Source organism: Corylus avellana, chromosome 3 (genome assembly GCF_965113065.1).
Source record: "Corylus avellana chromosome 3, dhCorAvel1.hap1.2, whole genome shotgun sequence".
Classification (NCBI taxonomy): domain Eukaryota; kingdom Viridiplantae; phylum Streptophyta; class Magnoliopsida; order Fagales; family Betulaceae; genus Corylus; species Corylus avellana.
In genome coordinates, this window is record NC_142492.1 from 7195782 (window position 1) to 7217133 (window position 21352).

At 37.3% G+C, this 21352-nt stretch overlaps 4 protein-coding genes across 6 annotated transcripts; 2 read left to right on the forward strand and 2 right to left on the reverse strand.

The window, feature by feature from the left end:
• Window positions 1–1560: 1560 nt before the first annotated feature.
• LOC132175629 (protein DMR6-LIKE OXYGENASE 2) lies at window positions 1561–3164 on the forward strand. The gene is made up of 4 exons (XM_059587629.2): window positions 1561–1825; window positions 1941–2188; window positions 2296–2617; window positions 2821–3164. The coding sequence occupies exons 1-4, from the start codon at window positions 1607–1609 to the stop codon at window positions 3061–3063; spliced, it is 1032 nt and encodes a 343-aa protein (XP_059443612.2). The 5' UTR covers window positions 1561–1606; the 3' UTR covers window positions 3064–3164.
• Window positions 3165–4506: 1342 nt separating this feature from the next.
• On the forward strand, window positions 4507–7083 carry LOC132173707 (O-methyltransferase family protein). The gene is made up of 4 exons (XM_059585284.2): window positions 4507–5782; window positions 5896–6206; window positions 6346–6410; window positions 6654–7083. The coding sequence occupies exons 1-4, from the start codon at window positions 5355–5357 to the stop codon at window positions 6954–6956; spliced, it is 1107 nt and encodes a 368-aa protein (XP_059441267.2). The 5' UTR covers window positions 4507–5354; the 3' UTR covers window positions 6957–7083.
• On the reverse strand, window positions 6975–11958 carry LOC132173705 (F-box and associated interaction domains-containing protein). 3 transcript variants are annotated; one of them, XM_059585281.2, is made up of 4 exons: window positions 11792–11958; window positions 10057–10156; window positions 7659–8958; window positions 6975–7470 (listed from the first exon to the last, which is right to left on the reverse strand). In XM_059585281.2, the coding sequence occupies exons 2-3, from the start codon at window positions 10057–10059 to the stop codon at window positions 7684–7686; spliced, it is 1278 nt and encodes a 425-aa protein (XP_059441264.2). In that variant the 5' UTR covers window positions 10060–10156; window positions 11792–11958; the 3' UTR covers window positions 6975–7470; window positions 7659–7683. The 3 variants fall into 3 exon arrangements, with proteins under 3 accessions (XP_059441264.2, XP_059441263.2, XP_059441266.2); XM_059585280.2 differs by lacking the exon at window positions 6975–7470 and having other exon boundaries at window positions 7525–8958; XM_059585283.2 differs by lacking the exons at window positions 6975–7470; window positions 10057–10156 and having other exon boundaries at window positions 7525–8958.
• A 3795-nt stretch (window positions 11959–15753) lies between these two features.
• On the reverse strand, window positions 15754–18280 carry PRPL11 (plastid ribosomal protein l11). Its single transcript, XM_059588908.2, has 4 exons — window positions 17949–18280; window positions 17689–17861; window positions 17516–17579; window positions 15754–16053 (listed from the first exon to the last, which is right to left on the reverse strand). The coding sequence occupies exons 1-4, from the start codon at window positions 18175–18177 to the stop codon at window positions 15842–15844; spliced, it is 678 nt and encodes a 225-aa protein (XP_059444891.1). The 5' UTR covers window positions 18178–18280; the 3' UTR covers window positions 15754–15841.
• Between the last annotated feature and the right edge of the window lie 3072 nt (window positions 18281–21352).

Below are 21352 nucleotides of genomic sequence, written 5' to 3' on the forward strand. Positions count from 1 at the left end.
GTAAGAAAAAAAATAAAAATATTGTTAGGTAGTCTTGAACCTCTCTCAACTCTAAAAACTAGTTTAAGAGGTGAGACTTTCTCTCACACTTATAAAGAGACCATCAGCCCCTTTCACAATCGATGTGGGATAAACCCAACAATCTTCCCCTCACACATTGGGCCCTAGGTCGGAGTAGAGATAGCCCGTTTTTCCCGTGGACTGTTGGGCCGAGACTTATTGGTAAACTTGGAATTTGATACTAGTGTTGGGTAGTCTTGGACCTATCTCAATCTCAAAAGTTAGCTCAAGAGGTAATGCTTTCTCTCACACTTATAAACTGACCATCAGCCCTTTCTACAAGATGTAGGATAATCCCCAACAAATATTTTGTATAAAAAAAATGAAATAAAAAGTGATTAATCTGATGTAAAAAGTAAAAATATTAAAAGTTAATTTTGAGCTTAATAATAAGGATTTTAATTTTTTTTTTTGTCCCTTTAGCAAACAGCCCTAGGTGATCTAGATCTTTAGAGAAGGAGGCAGTCAGGTGCCAGACATGTCTTCAGACTTCACGTGATTGAATGATATTCTCAATAGGTACACTTGTACCGGAGCTGCTCTAAAATTTCTAGACAATTCTTATCCAATGGCTCAGGATGAGCCACATCATGACCCCATAATAATAAGTTGAGGCCGTAGGCCGGCCGGCCGCCCCGATTTGTTTTGGATTGGTCTTTCATTTTTTTTTTTTTTAAAAAAACCTCATCTAGAACTTATTCACAAATGATACACATTATTAACATCCACTTAAGCCATACCAAACACTTAAAAGATCATAACATTCTACTATACTTGTTAATGTGGCTCATTTTCAATCTTTCATTATAGCGAACGGTTGAGGTTGAGAGAATTATAAGCTAGATCTTAATTCAAATCGGAGAAATAATGATTTTTGGTATTATATAACAGTCTACTAAATATTATTTTTCTTAAAAAGCTCTCCAATAAATAAATAAAAAACAAATTCTCCACATGGATTATGAAGTTTCAAATCGCGTAAAAGTTGCTGGGGTTGTTTGTAATGGACCAGGACCCAAAAAGAAGCCACATATTATTTTTAAATTCAACTCCAACATCCTTATTTTTTACATCACATCAATCACATTTTACTATTAGTTAAATTAAAAAAAAAAATCATTATAAATCTTTTTTTTTTTTATCAAACATTCTTACTTTTTTTCACACATCAATTAAAGTTTGCTAGACTTTTTTTTTTAAATTTTTAAATTTTTAAATTTTCTTTGAAAATATTCATGTATGCTTTGTTCGACTTCACTCCCATTCAAAACGAAGAAAAGAAAAAAGAAATTAAAAAAAAAAAATGGAAAAGACGATTCTAGATTTCATTGGAATTGAGAGGATACATTAGACCGAAACTTTCAAAAATAATTCTTTGAAGACGCAGCGGATTTCTGCTGTCGTCACGACTAGCCAAGAAAGTGATGTCATCCGCTGCGCCACCCATTTGCTATATATAGAGGAGGCATCCCCTCAGCTTCGACAACTCAGGAATTAAGAACTCAAGAACCGAGAACAGAAATTGGCAGATTAGCATCAGCAAAAGATGGCCGCCACTAAGCTATTGTTAACCGACCTTGCATCAAGCGTCAGCCATGTTCCCTCAAACTACATCCGACCAATCTCCGACCGGCCAAATCTCTCCGACGTTCAGACATCAGATGACTCCATTCCCCTCATCGATCTACAGGGCCTCCACGGCTCCGACCACTCTGAAATTATCAAACAGATTGGCGAAGCATGCCAACAAAATGGTTTCTTCCAGGTACCAATAGGATATGTTCGTCTTACTCCATTATTTTATCTTACGATTACATGCACCATGATTTATGATGTATATGAATTGAACCTTCTTCTTATAATAATACATGAATTTTCAGATTAAAAACCATGGAGTACCAGAGTCATTGATCAAAAAAATCACGCGTACATCAAGAGACTTTTTCAAATTGCCAGAGAGTGAGAGGTTGAAGAATTACTCAGATGACCCTACCAAAACCACCAGGCTTTCCACTAGTTTCAATGTCAAGACAGAAAAGGTGTCAAACTGGAGGGATTTCTTGAGACTCCATTGCTATCCTCTCGAGGACTATGTGCACGAATGGCCTTCAAATCCTCCATCCTTTAGGTGGGTGATTTTAAAGGGTGCATGGAAATTAAGATTGTCTGAATTCAGAATATCATGATTATTTGAACAATTATTCTGATTACAGCTGTTGTATTGTTTTTATACAGGGAGGAGGTGGGTGAGTACTCCACCAGTGTCAGAGGGTTGGTGCTGAGACTGCTTGAGGCCATATCGGAGAGCTTAGGCCTAGAAAGAGACTACATTGGAAAGGCTTTAGGGAAACATGCCCAACATATGGCGTTGAATTACTATCCACCCTGCCCGCAGCCAGAGCTTACATACGGATTGCCTGGCCATACTGACCCTAATCTAATCACAATTCTTCTTCAGGATGATGTTCCTGGATTGCAGGTCTTAAACAATGGCAAATGGATTGCCGTTAATCCTATTCCAAATACCTTCATTGTCAACATCGGTGACCAAATGCAGGTAAAATTACTCTACCCATGAATCAGTTGCCCCTGTAAACCGGCAAAGTGATTGTGAGTGGTCCCAAAGAGATTGGCAATAAATATTTAGACAATTAGGCCTGAGTCTCTCACAATTGCAGTCGAGCCGGCTGCAATCCAGATGGGGGATTGCAGCCAGCTAATTTAAACTTTCAAGATGCTAATGTTTCATTTTGTATTCAGGTTATAAGCAACGATCGATACAAGAGTGTGCTCCATCGGGCTGTGGTGAACTGCAACAGGGAGAGGATATCCATCCCAACGTTCTACTGTCCATCACCTGATGCTGTAATAGAGCCTGCCAAGGAGCTGATCAGCGATGAGCAGCCAGCAGTGTATAGAAATTTTACATATGGAGAATACTATGAGAGATTTTGGAACAGAGGCCTTGCAACCCAATGCTGTTTAGACACCTTCAAAGCATAGCATCTTGATCTAGTGCTTGATCTATATATTCTGCTGTTTAGACATGAGCTGGAGTCAGTACCAACATGTTTATTTAATTATCAAAAAGTCAATTTCATTTCTACCACATTTTCCATTTATTAATAAAGTTGTTTATCTTCTTAAATTTATTAGCACACTAATTTGACGTATCTTTTATATACACGCGTGTGACATCTATGCATGTATAGTTTTTTAAGTCATAATACTTTATGCCCTCCTATGAACTTTATTTTATAATCAGGAATTGAACTAACCATTTGTTTGGACATGACTAAAAAACAAATCAATCAAGATAATTTATGACCATCAAGGTGGTGGTTAATGCATGTATTAGAGCGTAGGTTTGAATATCTGTAATGAAGAATCTCCATATATTGAATTCTCATTAATGCCCCGGTGGGGTTGGATAAGGCTATAGCTCAGCGGTTCTCACCGTCTAGGCCTTTTTTGTGCAGTTCTCAACGAGTAGGTGTTACTATAGTCACCAAATAGATCTTTCCAACCTACTCTTTTGCTAAAAAAATAAAAAATAATAAGAAAAAAAGATAATTTATGTAAAAAAAAAAAAAAAAAAAGGCTTCTCTCTCTTGTTTGAACTTTGAAGAGAGAAAAACTCATTTGGATGATTTTTTCTTCATGTCTCTTCGGAGACAGTTGCTCACTCGTGAGCTTTCTGAGGGAGGAGCAATTGAGCTTGTTTCCGTACTCTTCCCTTCCCCATTTCTTCTCTTTTTTTTTTTCTTTTTTTTTTTTCTCCGTCCCCATCTCCTCTCCTACACAGATCCATAGTCCTTTGCCTCCTCTCCGTCCTCCAGCAGCCCACCATCGTGATCATCCTCGGTTTTGACTGCTTTTACGGATCTGGTTCTTCCAAAACCAGATCTACTCATCTCCGTCTCTCCGATCCTCCTCCGCGCCTCTCCATCGACTACTTTGCTCCCTGCCGTCCAGCTCTGCACCTCCATCAATGTACCACGCATTGGCGCATGGCCATCAAGCGCCTTCTACCACCGTTACCCCGGTGTTTTGAGTTTTTGCTGTTTGTTTTACTGTTTTTTAGTTGTTTCCTTTGTTTCTCTGTTGCTTTCTTTTGTGAAATTTAGTACACCTGCTCTGTTGGTGCTAATCTTTTGGGGGGAAGACTTTTCCTTTTGGCTGGTGTTTGCCTATTTTGTTTGTTATGGACCCAGATATAGCCTTCTACGGTGCGGGCGGGTCATTCATTTGAGCCATTTTCACTTCCTTTTTTTATTTTTTATTTTTATTTTTTATGAGCAAAGATGGTTGACTAGAAAGACCAATTGTGACTATTCTACTTGGGCATGACCATAGTAGCATCTATTCGTTGGGAGTTGCACATGAGGGGCCTAGACGGTAAAAACTGCATGCGCTCTCTTAAGTCCAACTGAGCCATAGCCTAACCCAGTCTCAGAGCTCTCTCAAGTCCGACTGAGCCATAGTTTGACCCAGCCTCACTAGAGTATTAATGGAAATCTAAGGTAGCTAATACTAGTCAGACATATGTAAAGATTCTCCATTGCAGAGATTTAAACCCACGCCTTAATACATACCTTGATTACTTGGGAACTTTCTTAGGCTATTAAACCACCGTCCTTGATGGTTGACCCATTTTCACTTGTTAATTTGTTTGTTCTACTTTGCTTTGTATTGCATCGTTTTCTAATTTGTTTTGGGCTATTATTTGAGTTCCCCACCCTTTTCCTTTTTTATCCTATTGCAATTCTCCATTTCCTCCCATTCCCCTTACTTGATTATATAAAAATAAAAAATCAAGATAATTTATGTTGATCATGAAAGTGAAGACTTTTAAGTGATATGTTGGTGCGGTTGTAATGCACTAAATTGGATTAGTTGTGTTATTATTCTATAAACTATTATTACTTGAGTAACTTAAACTCACGATTGACTTTCAATTTTGAGAATAATGTGAACTCAAATGTAAAGTGAGTATCACTTTTGATACATTTAGGTGTGAGCTCTTTTATGATCGAAATTTCGGTATTTTGGGTGATCACATTTAGCAATGTGGTAACACTACGCCTTAATATAGAATTTATAATTGCTTTGATTTTAATAAAAGAGATGAATTTAATGGAAATCAAATAACATGGTACTACACATGACGCCACTTAAAAGTAAAGTCCAATTTGCGCACACAAGCTTTGAAAAGCTACGTTGAATATTCTGTAGAGTTGTGTTGGAGGTCAGAGCTGCAATTGTTTGAACGCCAAGTTCTGATCTGCAACTCCATGGCAAACCAGATGGGAACATCCAGCAAGGAATTAGAGGATGAGGAGGAGAATCTCTCCCAGTATGCTCTGCAGCTTGCAAGCGCATCACTGTTGCCGATGGTATTGAAAGCTGCAGTAGAGCTTGGTGTGCTTGAGATCATACACACAGCTGGTCCAGGAGCCCTTCTCTCTTCTTCCCAAATAGCCTCCCAGATCCCCACTCACAGCAACGCAGACTCATCTTCACTTCTTGATTGTATGCTCCGCCTTCTGGCCACCCACTCCATCCTCAACTGCTCTACTTCCACTGATCACCAGCATGGTGGCATCGTTCTCAGGCTCTATGGTTTGGCGCCCGTCTCCAAGTACTTCGTCCGGAACCAGAATGGAGGATCAATGGCACCCTTGTTAGACATGATACAGGACAAGGCCATCACCAATATCTGGTATATATTACAAAGTTAACAAAAGCTCGTTACTTTGTCATGGACGATGCATCATCACCACCACCCTTTTCTCTCTTTTCTTTGCATAACTTTTAATGGAAATATCACAACAGGTACCATTTGAAAGATGCAGTTCTGGAAGGAGGACTACCATTTGACAAGGCTCATGGGATGAAAGCGATTGAGTACATGGGGAAGGATGCCAGATTCGGAGAAATTTTCAAGGGCTCAATGAAAGATTTTAACCCAATGTTAATGAACAACATTCTTGAGAAGTACAAGGGTTTTGAAGGCCTGAAATCGCTGATTGATGTCGGAGGAGGCGACGCCACCATCCTTAACATGATCATCTCCAAGTACCCTACCATTAATGCTGTCAACTTTGACTTGCCTTCTGTCATAGGAAAGTCACCTTCCTATCCTGGTATGAATTTCAATATTGGGGTTTCTTCAAATAATTAACTCCTTTCTGACTAGGAAAATGCAATTCTTTAGATCATAAGTGTGTCTCAAATTAATTAATTTACTTTTCTGTCTTAATTCATGGGAAATTATTGTGGCAGGTATTGAGCACGTTGCAGGGGACATGTTTGTAACAATTCCTAAAGGAGATGCCATTTTCATGAAGGTTAGTTCAGTATAATCAAACTAGCTAAAATATTGCATGTCCCTCTCAAAGACACTGATTAAATGAAGTAGATACAAACTGAGTTCTTTCTAAGAGTTGGATCTTTCTATCTCCCATGATAATTCAGAGAACAGCAAAAATACATAAATCAGTAATTTGTTGCCTGAGCATTTAAATAATCAGTATTCATTGGTTGTGCATTATGGAGAGGTTTTAACTGACAACGAGATATGAATGAGACAGTGGATACTTCACAGTTGGGACGACAAACATTGCCTGAAGATACTGAGAAATTGTTATGAAGCACTACCAGACCACGGGAAGGTGATACTGGTAGATATGGTGATCCCAGAAGCCCCTGCAACTACTGATGCTGATAAAAGCTTGTCTCAGATGTATTTCTTCCTGATGAATATAAACCAGGAGAGAAAGGAGAGGACACAGAGAGAACTCGAAAGTTTGGCAAAAGAAGCAGGATTTTCTGGTGTTCAAGTGGCATGTCGTGCTTATAACTTTTCAGTTGTTGAGTTGTACAAGAATATGTAACATTTTAGTCATGACATGTTCTATGATTGTATCAGTAGACATCGGCAAATAAAAAGTCCCCCAGATATTGTACTGCATGAGAGATAAACATGCAAATAGAACCTCTTCCAATACTCCTTTATACTTTGTTACAGAGCACCCACTACATACTGCATACTACAATACTAATCAGCACAAAGAGCGCCTATTTACTGACCCCCCAAAAGTTATTGCTCATCTCAACGGGAGCAGGCCAAGACCATCTCTATTAATAGTGGCACCACATCAAAAACAAAACAACAGGCCCACAGCCTCATCAATTTAGGATTGAGATCCCCTACAATTGTTGTCCCTAGCAATTGGACAGAAAATTGTGAGAGGCCCAAAATGGAGTCCACCTCCCCAAGTAGGGACCTCTCACACTTGCAGGAATCCCCTGCAATCCGGGCACGGGGATTGTAGGGGATCCCAATCCATCCATGCCTACTTCATGAGCAATTTAACCAGTCATTGCACCAGCTCTTAATTTTGATGCCTGCCAAAGAATAAAGATCCATCGTAGCAAAAACTGATTACAGAGGCAAACATAGAAAGGTGAAAGCATGAAGAAATCCACTAAATAAGAAATGTTGTTACTAAAAAGGACCCCAGAGATATAGCAGACATGATCACGCATATAGAAAAGAATTGATAGTTGAAAGACACCCGATTGCAACATTGTACCTATTATTGATTACTCTCTCTGGATCTACTGACGCTCTATCTGAATAGTCACGTGACTGATGTTGTACTCTCTTCGGATATAGTCGATAACCTTGTCCAGTACCATGTCAGCATCAGCCTCAGGCTTGATTATAACATGGCAAGCCAATAAGACTTTCCCCACGGTTATGGCCCAAATGTGCAGCTCATGGATAGCAACTACCTCATCCATCTCACAGAGACCTTTCTCAAGCTTTGTGGCATCAATTTCTCGAGGCGTGCTCTCCATCAAAACCTCCAGAATGTTCCGCAGCATCCTGATTGTTGTGCCTAGCACAACCACGGAAAATACAAGGGTGCATATCACATCAATAATCTTCCACTCAGGCTTATACCATATGATTGCCCCACCAATCATAACCCCAACACTTTGAATGGAATCCCCAAGTACATGAAGATAAGCCCCTTGTACATTAATGTTCCACTGCTTCTTCTGTTTAGCTCCATGGACTGACTGCTTTTCACCTTCACAGCATGTCTTCAGCAGAGGCTCGGTGAGATCTGCTTTGTAAGCATGATGGTGCTCATCATGTTTGGAATTTCCCCCATGATGATGATCATGATGATGATTATGATGAAGAGGGTGCGTTGTAATGGTTATCCCATGGTTATGTATTTCATCATGACCCCCATGGCTATGACCATGATCACCGTGGCCATGATCATGTCCACCATGTGCATGATCATGGCCATGGCCATGGCCATGACCATGATCATGTCCCAACAAGAGAGCCATGGCAATATTGACCACTAAACCAAATGCAGAAACAACAAACATAAGAAAGCCCTGAACCTCACCGGTATCATTAATAATTCTAGCAATGGCTTCATAAACAAGGATTCCAGCAAGAAGCCATATCATTTGGATGGAAACGAGAGCACCCAATATTTCAATTCTGAAGAAACCGTAAGACTGACGTGGAGTTGCCTCCCATCCTGCTGCCCAGAGTGAGAACAGCGAAATTGCAAATGCAGCAACATCAGACAGCAGATGAGCTGCATCAGTCAAAATTGCAAGACTGTTGGCTTTAATACCTCCGGCAACTTCTACACTCATGAAAATGACACAGAGTACAACAGCCATCAAAAGCTTCCTCATGGATGCTGACCGTTCCATGGAATCTCTGGAACTGGTTTTTGCATCCGAAAATCCACATGCTGCTTCCCCACAAATCTTACTCCCAGACAGACTTGTTCCCACTGCTGGTACATCTCCAGAGACTTCAATTATATGACCATGTTCAGAATTTGGTGCTTCCATCTGAAAATTAACAAACAATAACAAACTTGAATTCTTTTTCAGATATATTTTTACGTTTATGCAGGCCTGCTATTTTGTTACATACAACTATAAAAATGATGTCATAACATGTTGCATCATTGGAATACAGCATAGTGAATGTACAGAACACTACATTAGAAAAAAGCTTATGCACAATGATGGGAATCCAAGACAGTTAAGAATGTAAATTAAGACGAAGATCTACTAAGAACAAATAAATTGCATTAATAAGCAATTGGCTATCTCACAGTAGCCTAAAAATGAGCTCCGAACAACAAAAGAAAAGAAATCATTGAGCAACGTCATACAAAGACTATATTTGCACAAAATTCACCACTAAAATCTGATTTCAGATCCCTACATATGCTTAGTCCTAAGCCCCAGATCTTCTACATATTCCTAACCTGCTGCTTTGTGGTTGTACTAAGGGCAGCCTACATTCCAGAAGTGTACTTTATACTCAACAAAGCAGCAATTTCAACAAATTCCCTACATCAGACCCAAAATATAATCTCTAATCCATAAAGCATTTATCTATTAACCAAGTCTGTGACATCCTAAGAGCATTTACATCCAGCTCAGCAAATATTAGCTAAAAAAATCACATTTTTCTATGTTAGCTACCCACTTTTCCAAAGCACCTACACCCAGCTCAGCATTTGGCTATTCACTTTCACTATTTCATTTTAATATTCTTTATCTATCCTTTCTCCAACATTCATATTTCTTTAACTTTGAATTCAAGATAAATAAAACCCTCCACAAACTTTGATTCGGTTCATGGATATTGGGTTATTGAAAAAAGCAGTACACATGTTCGGTTATGAGAACAATTTCAACGAAGGTTATATGTCCACTCAATTGCAACGAAGGTTCTATGTCCTCTCAATTTCAACGAAATTGGTGGAGAATTATTATGATCTACATTAATTTTACCAATATGCAAAATAACTTTGATAAAAGGAGGGAGAAGGAGGCTGATTTTTTATTTTATAGGAGAGATGATAAAATAATTTTTTATTAGAGTGATGATAGAGCAAATTTTTTTACTAATATAAGATATGAAATATATAATACCATTTTGGCTATTTTGTTGAGCTGGAAATGAATGCTCTAAGAGGCCACCAACAAATAGCTATCAGTGGTTCAAAACACCACCAGCTAGGTCCCACAAATCCTGATACACATGGAGTCAAATGAAGCAATCAAGGTCAATTGCAGGCAGTAATGGTGTCCACCCTTTTCTCCACACTATTGCACCAAATCTAGCAAGCAGCCTAGTTAGGGTGATATCCCATAGTGTGGGCATAAGGCGGCTGAAGATCACTGCTGGAATGCTTCACCACATCAACAGTTGTAAATCTAGGAATAGAAAGAGCTTGAAGTGATTTTTTATATAACAATAAAAGCATACAGTCACAAGTTCAATCAGTGTCAACAGATCAAAGGAAAAAGGAAAAAAAAATCAATCATATAACTATTCTCTTCCCTTCCCTTCACAGACTTGGCTATTAAACTTTCAAGTATTCAAAATTCCTAGCTCCAGTAATAGAAAAACCAATAAAAAACCAGTGGTACTCTAGATTTCACCTCTACTTGTTCTATCAGGCTTTTTTGCAACTATGTGGTCCTGTTCCTTACGTCTTTACTGCTGACTTGAGGCACACCATTTTGCTACACGCGAACACATAGCTTCCAGAAATTCCTCATAAATAAACTAGTAATAATTGGAAAAGAAAAATTCAAGAAAATGTCATTCACTAACTGTGCATGCTACTATTAGCTATTACCTTTGCTATTGCCAATATATACTAAATGGTTTCAACTGACAACACTGACTTTTCTTGAACCAACGCATATGAAGAAAAACCACCAAACCTACAGACCCAAGCATTTGTTTTAACCAAAATAGTAACTTCAGAACTCCATAGAGCCTAAATAAGACCATCAATGGTCCCATACATCTGTAGCTAACTCCACTTCTTCAAAGATCCAAAAATGACCATCTTAAGTACTTCTAATTTCTAAAGTCGACTGTTAAACCCATTCCTTAACCTGAGATTAGAAAATTAATCAGCACTACTTATTGCTTAAGCAGAATAAACTCTCAGACCATAAACAAAACTGTCTAAACAATAATAAATGAAAATCGATTCAACTGAAGCCTTGATTAACTTGTTTGAACATTTTTGAAGGGAAACTAAGAATCACACATGTTGCACTCGCAACTTCCACACAGAACTTCATGATCTAAACAGAAAAACAACCACGATCCTCTATTAACGGGCATTATGGACTCCGTAAATGAAATTAAGAGATGGGCATGTGGTATCAACAACAGAAACAAAAACTAAGCAGTAATCAACGATTCACTTAAGACCCATAAGCACGGAATGCTAATTATAATCACCAAGTCCAGTCCCAGACAACAAATCAAGCATTCAACATACACATGCATACCTCCTCAATCTGTGAGAAAGCAAAAATATGTTAATTTGGAAACCCTCCAACCACGCTCATTAAGACAAAAACAAACCCACTTATCCACGAGGATCTACGTCGTCATCTATCTCCATAACCAGAAGAATCCAAAACTCACGAAACCCATAAGCATAAAGCCATGCGGCAAACAACCAAAAACAAAACCAAAAAACATTCTTTCTTCTATCAATGGATTTGAGAGGGTTTAATATGATGGAAAAAAAACAACATGGCTAATAAATCATGGTCTGGGAAATCGAAGGGGCATTAAATTGCAAAGGATGCAAATGAAACCAAACAGATAAAGATATGCAGAGAAAGAGAGAAATACCCTGAGCCTTCAATATGACGAGTGTGTTTCAGTCAGATTGAAGCAGAGAAAGTAAAGGGGCTTTTTGGTTATGATTGGAGGTATTGGTGGTGGTCCGCAGATTATCTGTGTTTCGGTTGCTCTGCCTCTGTGGTTGTGTTATAGACTTATATAGTTATACAAAACACTACAACTTTAATACTGCTAATTATCTTAAGGGGCACATATATTTATAAGGCCAACAAAAAGGAAAAGCAAAGGTCTTGTTTGGTTGTAAATAAATGTCAATCAATGACTTTGGATTCTTTACCTTTTTGGGCCGCCAACTTGACCCGGCTGTTATTTATTTAGTTTTATCCTCGGCAATTCTTATGTTCAAGAATATAAGAGTAATAACTAAATAAAATAATTAAGTGTAAATGTATAATAATGTTACTTTTCACATTATAATTTTGTACCAGTTTTATTTTGGTTGATGTGACGTGCTTTAAATAGTTTATATATATATATATATATATATATATTTTAAGTTAGGGAAAGCTACTTTAAATAAGTCACATTAGTCGACGTGAAACTGGTGTAAAAATTTAGTGAGAATAGTAGCATTACTCAATAATTAAACATTGTGTTAATATGTAGTTAAATAATACTTATATATACTATAATACTACATCCTTATGTCACTCTCATTTTATTGGACTGATATGACAGTGTCCCTTGGTCCTTGATTTCTTTTTTAACAATGGTTAATACAAGGGTTGATGTGCACAGTCACATCAACCTAATAGGATGAGAGTGTAACATATAACATTATTATTATTATTATTATTATTATTATTATTTTAACAAAGAACAAAGGTTGTTAAATTGGTCATGTGGTTTGGTATGGTAATAGAATAATGCTCTCTTTACATTAATTTTACACCAGCTAATTGATGTGTTTTAAATATATTTTTAGGCGATTAACTTGACAAGCCATTTAAAATGGGACATGTCAATCGGTGTGAAGAACATGGGCTGCTAATTAGGCCAATTAAGGCTGTTGCAGAAGGCCCCTAGTAAAATAAAGCCCCAAAATAGTAATATTGTAATTAATTTTCCTTTCATAAAAAAATGTTTAAGGACTGGTAAAAAAAACAAAAAAGTTTAATCAATGCTCTCTAATTAAAACCTCAATTATGGAATATATATATAAAAGAGTAAAGAAAAAAAAAAAAAAAGAGTTTAATCATTATCTAGGGACAATGATAAGAATCCATCCGTGGCATCTACGTCAAACCATGATATCACTCGAATGTCATACAAGAAAACTAGTTGCACTAGTTGTATAGTCCTTCAATCGCATTCATGTTGTCTTTCGTGGAATTATTAATCATTAAAAGTGTAGTGCCTACAAATCCGTGTTATAAAACGGATATGTGGATGTGGATGGAAATTCCATACAATGAACAATGAACATTGAACATGTAATATGCATGCGAGAGGTTGTTCGGAGTCTTAAGTGGTAATTATTTAGACAATTATTCAAATAACTCAAATAGTGAAAGACAAGACGAGTAGCCTCTCACATTAGGTTGTAGCGGATGCCGGTCTCGATAGACATTAATTGACAAAGTGGCCTTTAATATGGTTAAATTAAGTGGTGGACTTAATTACAAAGTCATATTGCTTTATAATTGGTAATTAACAGGGGAGACAAATTAAAATACCAAAATAATGCCCTGTTTGACATGTCAACCTTGGTTTGCAAGCTAGGTAACTTCATGTCATGTGGATAAGCATTAATGGCTATTTGGGTTTCAAAGTTTTAGTCATGGAAGGCTTCACCACGTGCCTCACGACTTATGCCCTCTCTCTCTCTCTCTCTCTCTTTAGGACCATATGATTCCACTAAACATCAATTATTAGATGGTGTAAACACTCCAAAGTGGTTGGAAAAAGTTATATGTAATGCGTAACCCTTTATGTGATGCCCTTTTGATGTCTCTAGCATAGGGATATTCTGTCAGATCCAAAGCATGGCTAACTCTTGCGATCGCATCATTCCACTAAACATCATTATCTCGTGGAAAAACAGAGCCCATAGTAGTGGTAGAAATATGTTCCTTGTAGGATCATGCAACGGAATTATGCTACAGTTGTCAATTTTTAACATGACTTAGGAGCCTAATATGAAACTAATGGATTAGAATTGATGAATCTAACTTTATAGTTGTCAATTTTTAACATGATGTAGGAATCTAATACGAAACTAATGGCTTAGAATTGATGAATCTAACTTTATAGTTGTTTGTCAATTTTTAACATTACGTAAGAACCTAGTGTGAAACTAATGGGTTAGAATTGATAAATCTAACCTCTCTAATCAAATTAGTAGGTTATGAGTGGCTAATATATGGTCTTATACTTGTTCTTTGATATGATTCAAATCCGACAGATAACATTAAGGCTATCAATTTTTGACATGGCATGTGAACTCAACATAAATCAAACACAAAATTAACAAGTTAGAATTGAAAAGTTTGGACCGTTTAATTAAATGGATCGAGTTAGAGTTGACTATAGTTTTATAACTATATCTCCATATGACCCGAATTCAACACATAAACACAAATTGTCACTCCTACTTTATGTAAGTGCATAAACATTTTGTTTTCTTGTATTAGAGCTGTTGTGCACAGAATTAAATATTCGAGATCCCTAAGAAGCAGAAAAGAACAGAATAAAAAATAAATCAATCACACAAGACACCAAGATTTAAGTGGTTTGGCTTAACAAGCTTATATCCACTAGCGGAGACAAGTCGATGAAAATTCACTAACAAAAGATGAAGTACAAAAGGTAGTAATGAGAAAACCACTCAACAATTGGTATCAAAGCTCGTGGTTTGCTTCCACTACGGCTGATACGAGTGTCTTTCTTTGTGTTAGTTTTTCTCTCTTTTGTGTGAGAATGAGATTTGAGTGTATTGAAACTTTGGGCTTTGAGTGATTTTCTCCCTACTACCTTTTATACTTCATCTTTTGTTAGTGAATTTCCTCTGGGTCGTTTCTTCCAGTGAATATAGGCTTGTTAAGCCGAATCATATAAATCTTAGTGTCTTGTGTGATTGATCTATTTTTTATTATGTTCTTTTCTGCTTCTTTGGGATCTTAAATATTTAATTCCGTGCACAACAAGTGGTATCAAAGCTCATGGTTAACTTTCGCTGCCACTGATACAAGTGTCTTGGTTTGATGCGTTTGGTTTTAACTCTGATAAAAAAGAGTGGTTTATCTTGAAGTACGCGTGACACTCTTATGTGTGGGAGAGTTTGGTCAATGTGGTAGAGACTCACAAGTGAGGAGAAATTTGTTGTGCATGCACTTGTAAGCTTTGTGTCCCATTTTGAAAAAATATAAAGAATAAGAGTGGTTAATATACATAAGTGAACCCAAACCCATTAGCTTAGGCTTTTGAGCAAGAAGTGATGTCTTAATATGTATATTAATTTACTCTTGTTTGACTCAAAAAAAAATTACTCTTGTTTAACTAGCTTGGTGTTTCTCTCCCCAACAAGAGGAAGATCAACATCTTTCAAGAAATCCATATTCCAAAATAAAATCCTATCATAAACCAGTGAGTTATCTATTGGCTCTCTCTATATATATATATATATATGTAGACACACACATGAAGATGATGCCATTTTGATGTTTAAATATATAAAAAAAAATGTATAAAACTCTAGAAACGACGTCGTATGTAATAAAATATGACCGTATTATTGTAGAAACAACATCATTTTGGCTTTTTCTAATTTTTTTTTTTTTTTCCCTTTTAAAAAGTGGTTAGCGGGGAAGTGTGTCCAATTCTACTAACTGCCTAAGCAGTTACGGTTAACAATTTTAGCTAATAACCATTAACTGTAACCGCATTTTCTCACCCTTAAAGTTATCTCCGTCAAGTTATGCCCAGAAGACCGAAATCGAAATAATCGCATATCAACTCAACAATCTATCCATCTTATTGCACAAAGATGATTTATAAGTACAATTAAGGCAAAATCAAGGGAACAAAGAACAAACACATCTACAAAAGAAGTTCCTTCTTCTTTTTTTCAAGAACCGGAGGATCAATATCAATTCCCATATTAGCTGCAGTGCCTGCTATAATTCTCATTGCTGATTCAATACTTGTGCAATTTAAGTCTGGCAGCTTTTCAGCAGCGATTGTGCGCAGTTGATCAATGGTGATCTTGCCCACTTTCTCTAACTGTGGGTCTTTAGAACCTTTCTCCACACCTACATATCACTCAGTATAAGTAAATTATCACTACTCGATTATAGAATTTACAGTGAGTGAAGAAAAATCACTAATTACTTAAACCTATGATAATAAGTTGTTATCAATATTCTACAGATAACATCATGGTAACAAGTCACTAGCCGGGCATGCCATCAATACATATCACAAGGGTTACTACCTTGAAGCTGGATTCTCTATGAGACTGAAATATTTCTCATTTCTCAACAAAATAGCAAGAACAATAGCAAATTTGGTGAGGTAATAAAAAAGAAAGCAATGTGAAAAACGTCAAGCCAGCCACCTGGCCTTAAGTTTCAAGTTTTTTTTTTGACATGACCAGAAATGGGAGGGAAAGGGAGTAGGGGGATTCGAACTAGTGACCTCCGCTTCATGAGGCGTGGTCCCCAGCTAATTGAGCTACCTCTTGAAGACTCCTTAAGTTTCAAGTTGAGTTTAGTAAAAAGCATAAAGATGGTTAAATCAAAAGTTTCATTTAATTATTTCTTCCAATGTCATAGCCATTATAGGACACCCTTGGGAGTCATAACAGCTCTTTTTCTGGAACTAATAATGAGCCAATCTGAGTTTCTTCTTTGCCCTCTGAATCTAATTTCTAATCATTCACATCATACACTAATAACCAAAATTAGATGGTTAATACAAGGTCAAGAGCCAATAAAAACATGAAAGTGTTTCATTGAACATTTTTTTCCACCTTAGACTCAGTAATTTAATTGTCTATGCCAAAATCAAATTATTACAACGTCTCTCCTTTTAACATTTAAATTTATGCATCCGGCCTTAAACATATAGAAACTTATGGTCTGGAACCATTGTCAGGTGTTGTAATGTTTATGCGTGGGTTTTTTAGGTTAAGAGGCCTTTCAAAAGTTTAGTATAATTTCCGCACAAGCTCACCATCCTAAGTATTCCAATAAACTTTTAGCAAGATACAATGAGCTCCTTTTTTCCATTTTATTATTAAGCACAATCAAATTGAATGCCTAAATCAAGAACAAAGAGCTTCCCACTTGTTTAGATAAGTAAAATTGTCAGTCTGCACGAGTAAAAAAGAATTGTAGTTGTCTAGATTCTAGTTGTATGAAAACAGGTTGGGTGTATTTAAACCAAGCCGATGAATACAAGAAATGCCTCGCCCCCACTCAAAGAGTTGCTAAATCAAGGAAATAGATCATCTCCATTTCACTTGCAATGGAGAAGAACCATTTCATTGTCTAGATTAGATTTTACAGATATAACAGTTCATATGCTGACATGGTGAATATGTTGGTAATACCCTAATAAAAAATATTAAATGCCTTGAATTAGACACTTTAATTTCACACAATGAGCACCCCCAACCCCTCCACGAACAAAGAGGAATAACATAAGTACATAACACGCAAGATAAGGGAGTAATATAATCAAACATGTAATGGGCATGTCAAAGAAGCATACCTGCGGCCTTAAGGAGTAGAACCGAAGCAGGAGGAGTCTTCAATATGAAAGTAAAGCTCCTATCCTATCAAAAGAAAACAAGAAATTGATCCTCAAACCAAACCCAGCTGCACGCAAAGGAAATAACAAGAAAGGATTTTGAAGAGAATGGAATTAAAAAGCACTGAACTAACATCGTAAACGGTGATTTCGACGGGAATAACATAACCGGCCTTGTCGGCGGTTCTGGCATTGTAGTCCTTACAGAAAGCCATGATATTGACACCCTTGGAACCCAGTGCCGGCCCTACAGGCGGCGCCGGGGTCGCCTTCCCTGCCTCCAGAGCCAGCTTTATCAATCCCACCGCTGCACACACATACCCATCAGCAAAATTACACAACTTTTAGCCCCTCAAACTCATACCCAAATAGCAAAAAGATATAAAGATGAAACCTTTCTTAGATTTGCCACCGGGCTTGGGTGGAGCCATGGCGATGACCGCGAGACGCCTGGGCGTTGGAGAAGCAAGAGAAATGTTGTTGGGCTTTGAAGAGAAAGTACTAACGGCAATAGGTGAACCGAAAAGAGAAGAAGAAAGCTTAACATTGTCAGTGTTCTTGGAACAAGAAGAAGAAGAAGGAGAATAGTGAAAGGTAGAGAGTGAAGACGCCATCGACACCATTGGGGAGAGTTTGGGATTTTGATTGATTCACCAAAGCGAAGTTTTGGATAAAACCTCCCCGCTCCCCTCTCTGCCCTGTCCGTATCCTATCTTGTACGACAACGCTCGTTTGCAAAATGACCATTCAAATCCTGCTCAACAAATTTTTTCTACATCATTTTTTCTTATTTCATTTCAATATTTTTTAGGGTTAAATACTTAATACTCCGTAAGGTTTTGGAAACTTTATTTTTACCCCATGAGGTTTCATTTTTCTCACAGGATCTCTCTGGGGTTATGATAAAGGGTCAAGTTAATCCGTTGACCGTTAGGACTGACATGTGGACCAATCAGATGTTGAGAAGTAGCACCTATTTAATTTTTTTTTTTAAATTAAAAAAAATGTTAAAAAAAAAAGAAAAAAGAAAAAGAAAAAAAATTGGGGATGGCTCTTGGCCATTTGGGGGTGGCTCTTTGGCCATGGGGGTGGCTCAGCCACCCCCTGGGCACCAGGCCACCCCCATCTGGCCGGATGGGGGTAGCTCGGCCACCCCCTTGGAGCCCAAGGGGTGGTTTCGAGCCACCCCTCGGCCACCCCCATCCGGCCAGATGGGGTTGGCCTAGCCTTGGCCAAAGGGGGTGGCTCCAAATGGCCAAGAGCCACCCTCAATTTTTTTTCTTTTTCCTTTTTTGTTTTTTTTTTTTTAAAAAAAAAATACAATTTTTTTTAATTTTTAAAAAAATTAAATATGTGCCACGTGTCAATATCTGATTGGTCCACGTGTCAGTCCTAACGGTCAACTAACGGATGGACTAACTTGGTTCTTTATCAAAACTCCAGGGAATCCTGTAATAAAAATGAAAATCCAGAAAGATAAAAATAAAGTTTCAAAATCCCAGAGGTATTAAGTATTTAATCCTATTTTTTATTCTTTATATATTAAAAAAGTAAAAAATACATTTCGTCAGCAAAAGCTTTTCTTTACATTTATTATTTCAGTTTTTTTTTTTAAGGCTTTTTATATATATATATATATATATATATATATATATATATTGTTTAGTAATTTGAAAGAGAGGAATGAGTAAACGTAATTCCAAATCCAATCTCATCCAAAGGCCCAAGTGTCATGCAGCAAGATAATGCAAATTTTGAAATTGATTTCTAGCCCAACAATCTCGAGTTGGGCCAGTGGGTTAGAGCTTTTATAGAAAATAGTGACCGAGCCTGTTTGAGATTGCGTTTGAAGAGTCTAAAAGTACTTTTAACACTAAAAAAATCCATTTAAAAAAAAAAAAAAAAAAAAAAAGTACTCGTTTGGTAAAAAAAATTAAAAGCATTTTTAAGGGTCCAAAAGCTTAAAAATGGTCAAAACGCATTTTTGGCAAAAACTTAAAAAATGAAGTTTTTGCTCAAAAACTCTTTTTAACTTAAAAGTTCTATTTCTCGAACGCAATCTCAAACATGCTGAATATAGACCACCTAAGCTTACATATTCTCAAGTAAAATCTTGATATATATATATATATATATAGAAATGGTTAGGACTCAGACATATATTTTTGAACTCTGAGCGTGTTATATTATTATTTAGAAAGAATTCACCACTGAGATGCCTTCGTCTCGAGGCAAAATCTGTTCAACCAAAAGGTTAGCACTTTTAAGAATCTTAGTATTTACTCACAACGTATGGTTGCTTCCATGTGCACTTGCGTGGTCAGATTCTGCTCTCCTAATTTGTTCTTTCTTTCTTTCTTTTTTATCAAGTACTCCCTGTCTTGCACGGCATTGAATTCACGGGTAACAACAACTTCGTCACGGTCGAGTAATATAGATTTATTAGAAATAAAGGGTATCATGGATACTTTTTTTTAGGCTTATGACGTACAATGCAAATATGTTACCAAAGATTTGAACTTTCTCTAGCTCGTCAATGGTAATTGAAGTCTTCAAACCTGTTTGTTGGAATATCGTCAACATGTGACTATCTTCTTCTTCTGGACTTTTATGCACTTACATCTGTAGCTAAGGGGCCAAGGATCTGATTCCCATGAGATCACCATCCTTCCATTTCTACTTTATCAGCAAAGACTTTCTGCACTTTTTTTCTTCGGTCATTGTCCTTCTTGCTTCCGTGCACCGTTCGGAAGATGGCGGCTAAACAAAGACGACTTGGGCGTGTGCAGTGCATACCAAGTCTAGGCAATGTACATGATATTTGTTACACCTTAATCTACATTAGGGTTATTGGGCCTGTCATCTGGTAATCAAGCCCATAGCCCGTTGATCCAGGTAAAAGCTCAGCACATTCATATGGGCCTTGTAGGAAGTAGCCCAGCTTCAGAAGAACGGATACAACGTCACTTCACCAAGCTCATACTCTCGGAAGACCATGCTCACCCGACTCATATCATTTATTGAACCAACAATATACACAACGCACAGATATGACGGTTATGGACAAGATATGCGCCGATCAACCTAATAGCTTGAGTATGGCTTAATCAACAGGTTAGTTACGACCCACACTTAAATATCATAGACAATTATGCGCCATTCTTTGGATCACACCAGCCACGGTAATTGCCACATACCATTCTCAGAACGATATCAATAGCAAGAACGGTTTCTCATCAACCATAACGGTCATGGAATCAAAATATTAACTTCTCCGTCCATTACAACCAGAATCCTGGATCCTCTGCTTGGGCATCACCACCATCCTCATAGGACCTCACTATTAAAGGCTCATAGATAACAAAAACAGGTACACACAAGATTCATACTCTACTAAGCTCTATACTGAGTTTGCACAGACATTGACTTAACCATCGGAGGAGGAACGCCCCGGCCACGACCCAATGCACCCTCTTAACGAGTGTCATTGTTTTGCAGGAAAAAAAGAAAGTACCAGTTCAATATTACAAATTTGCCCTTAGGTCCACCATACTGAAAATTGTAACAACAATATCACATAGTAAATATGTTGTCACGTCTTTTCAAATTTAAAATAACGACGGGACATTATGGATACAATATTATTTATTTGGCCTTTCAATTAATTTTGCAGCCATGAAATCTGTCAATTCTTTGTGCCTTAATAAATTCCTTTCCATTATGTCACTATCTGCATGATATGGCCGGAAGGGAACAATGTAGCATTTATTAAATGTCATCGTTGGAGAAAAATTAAGT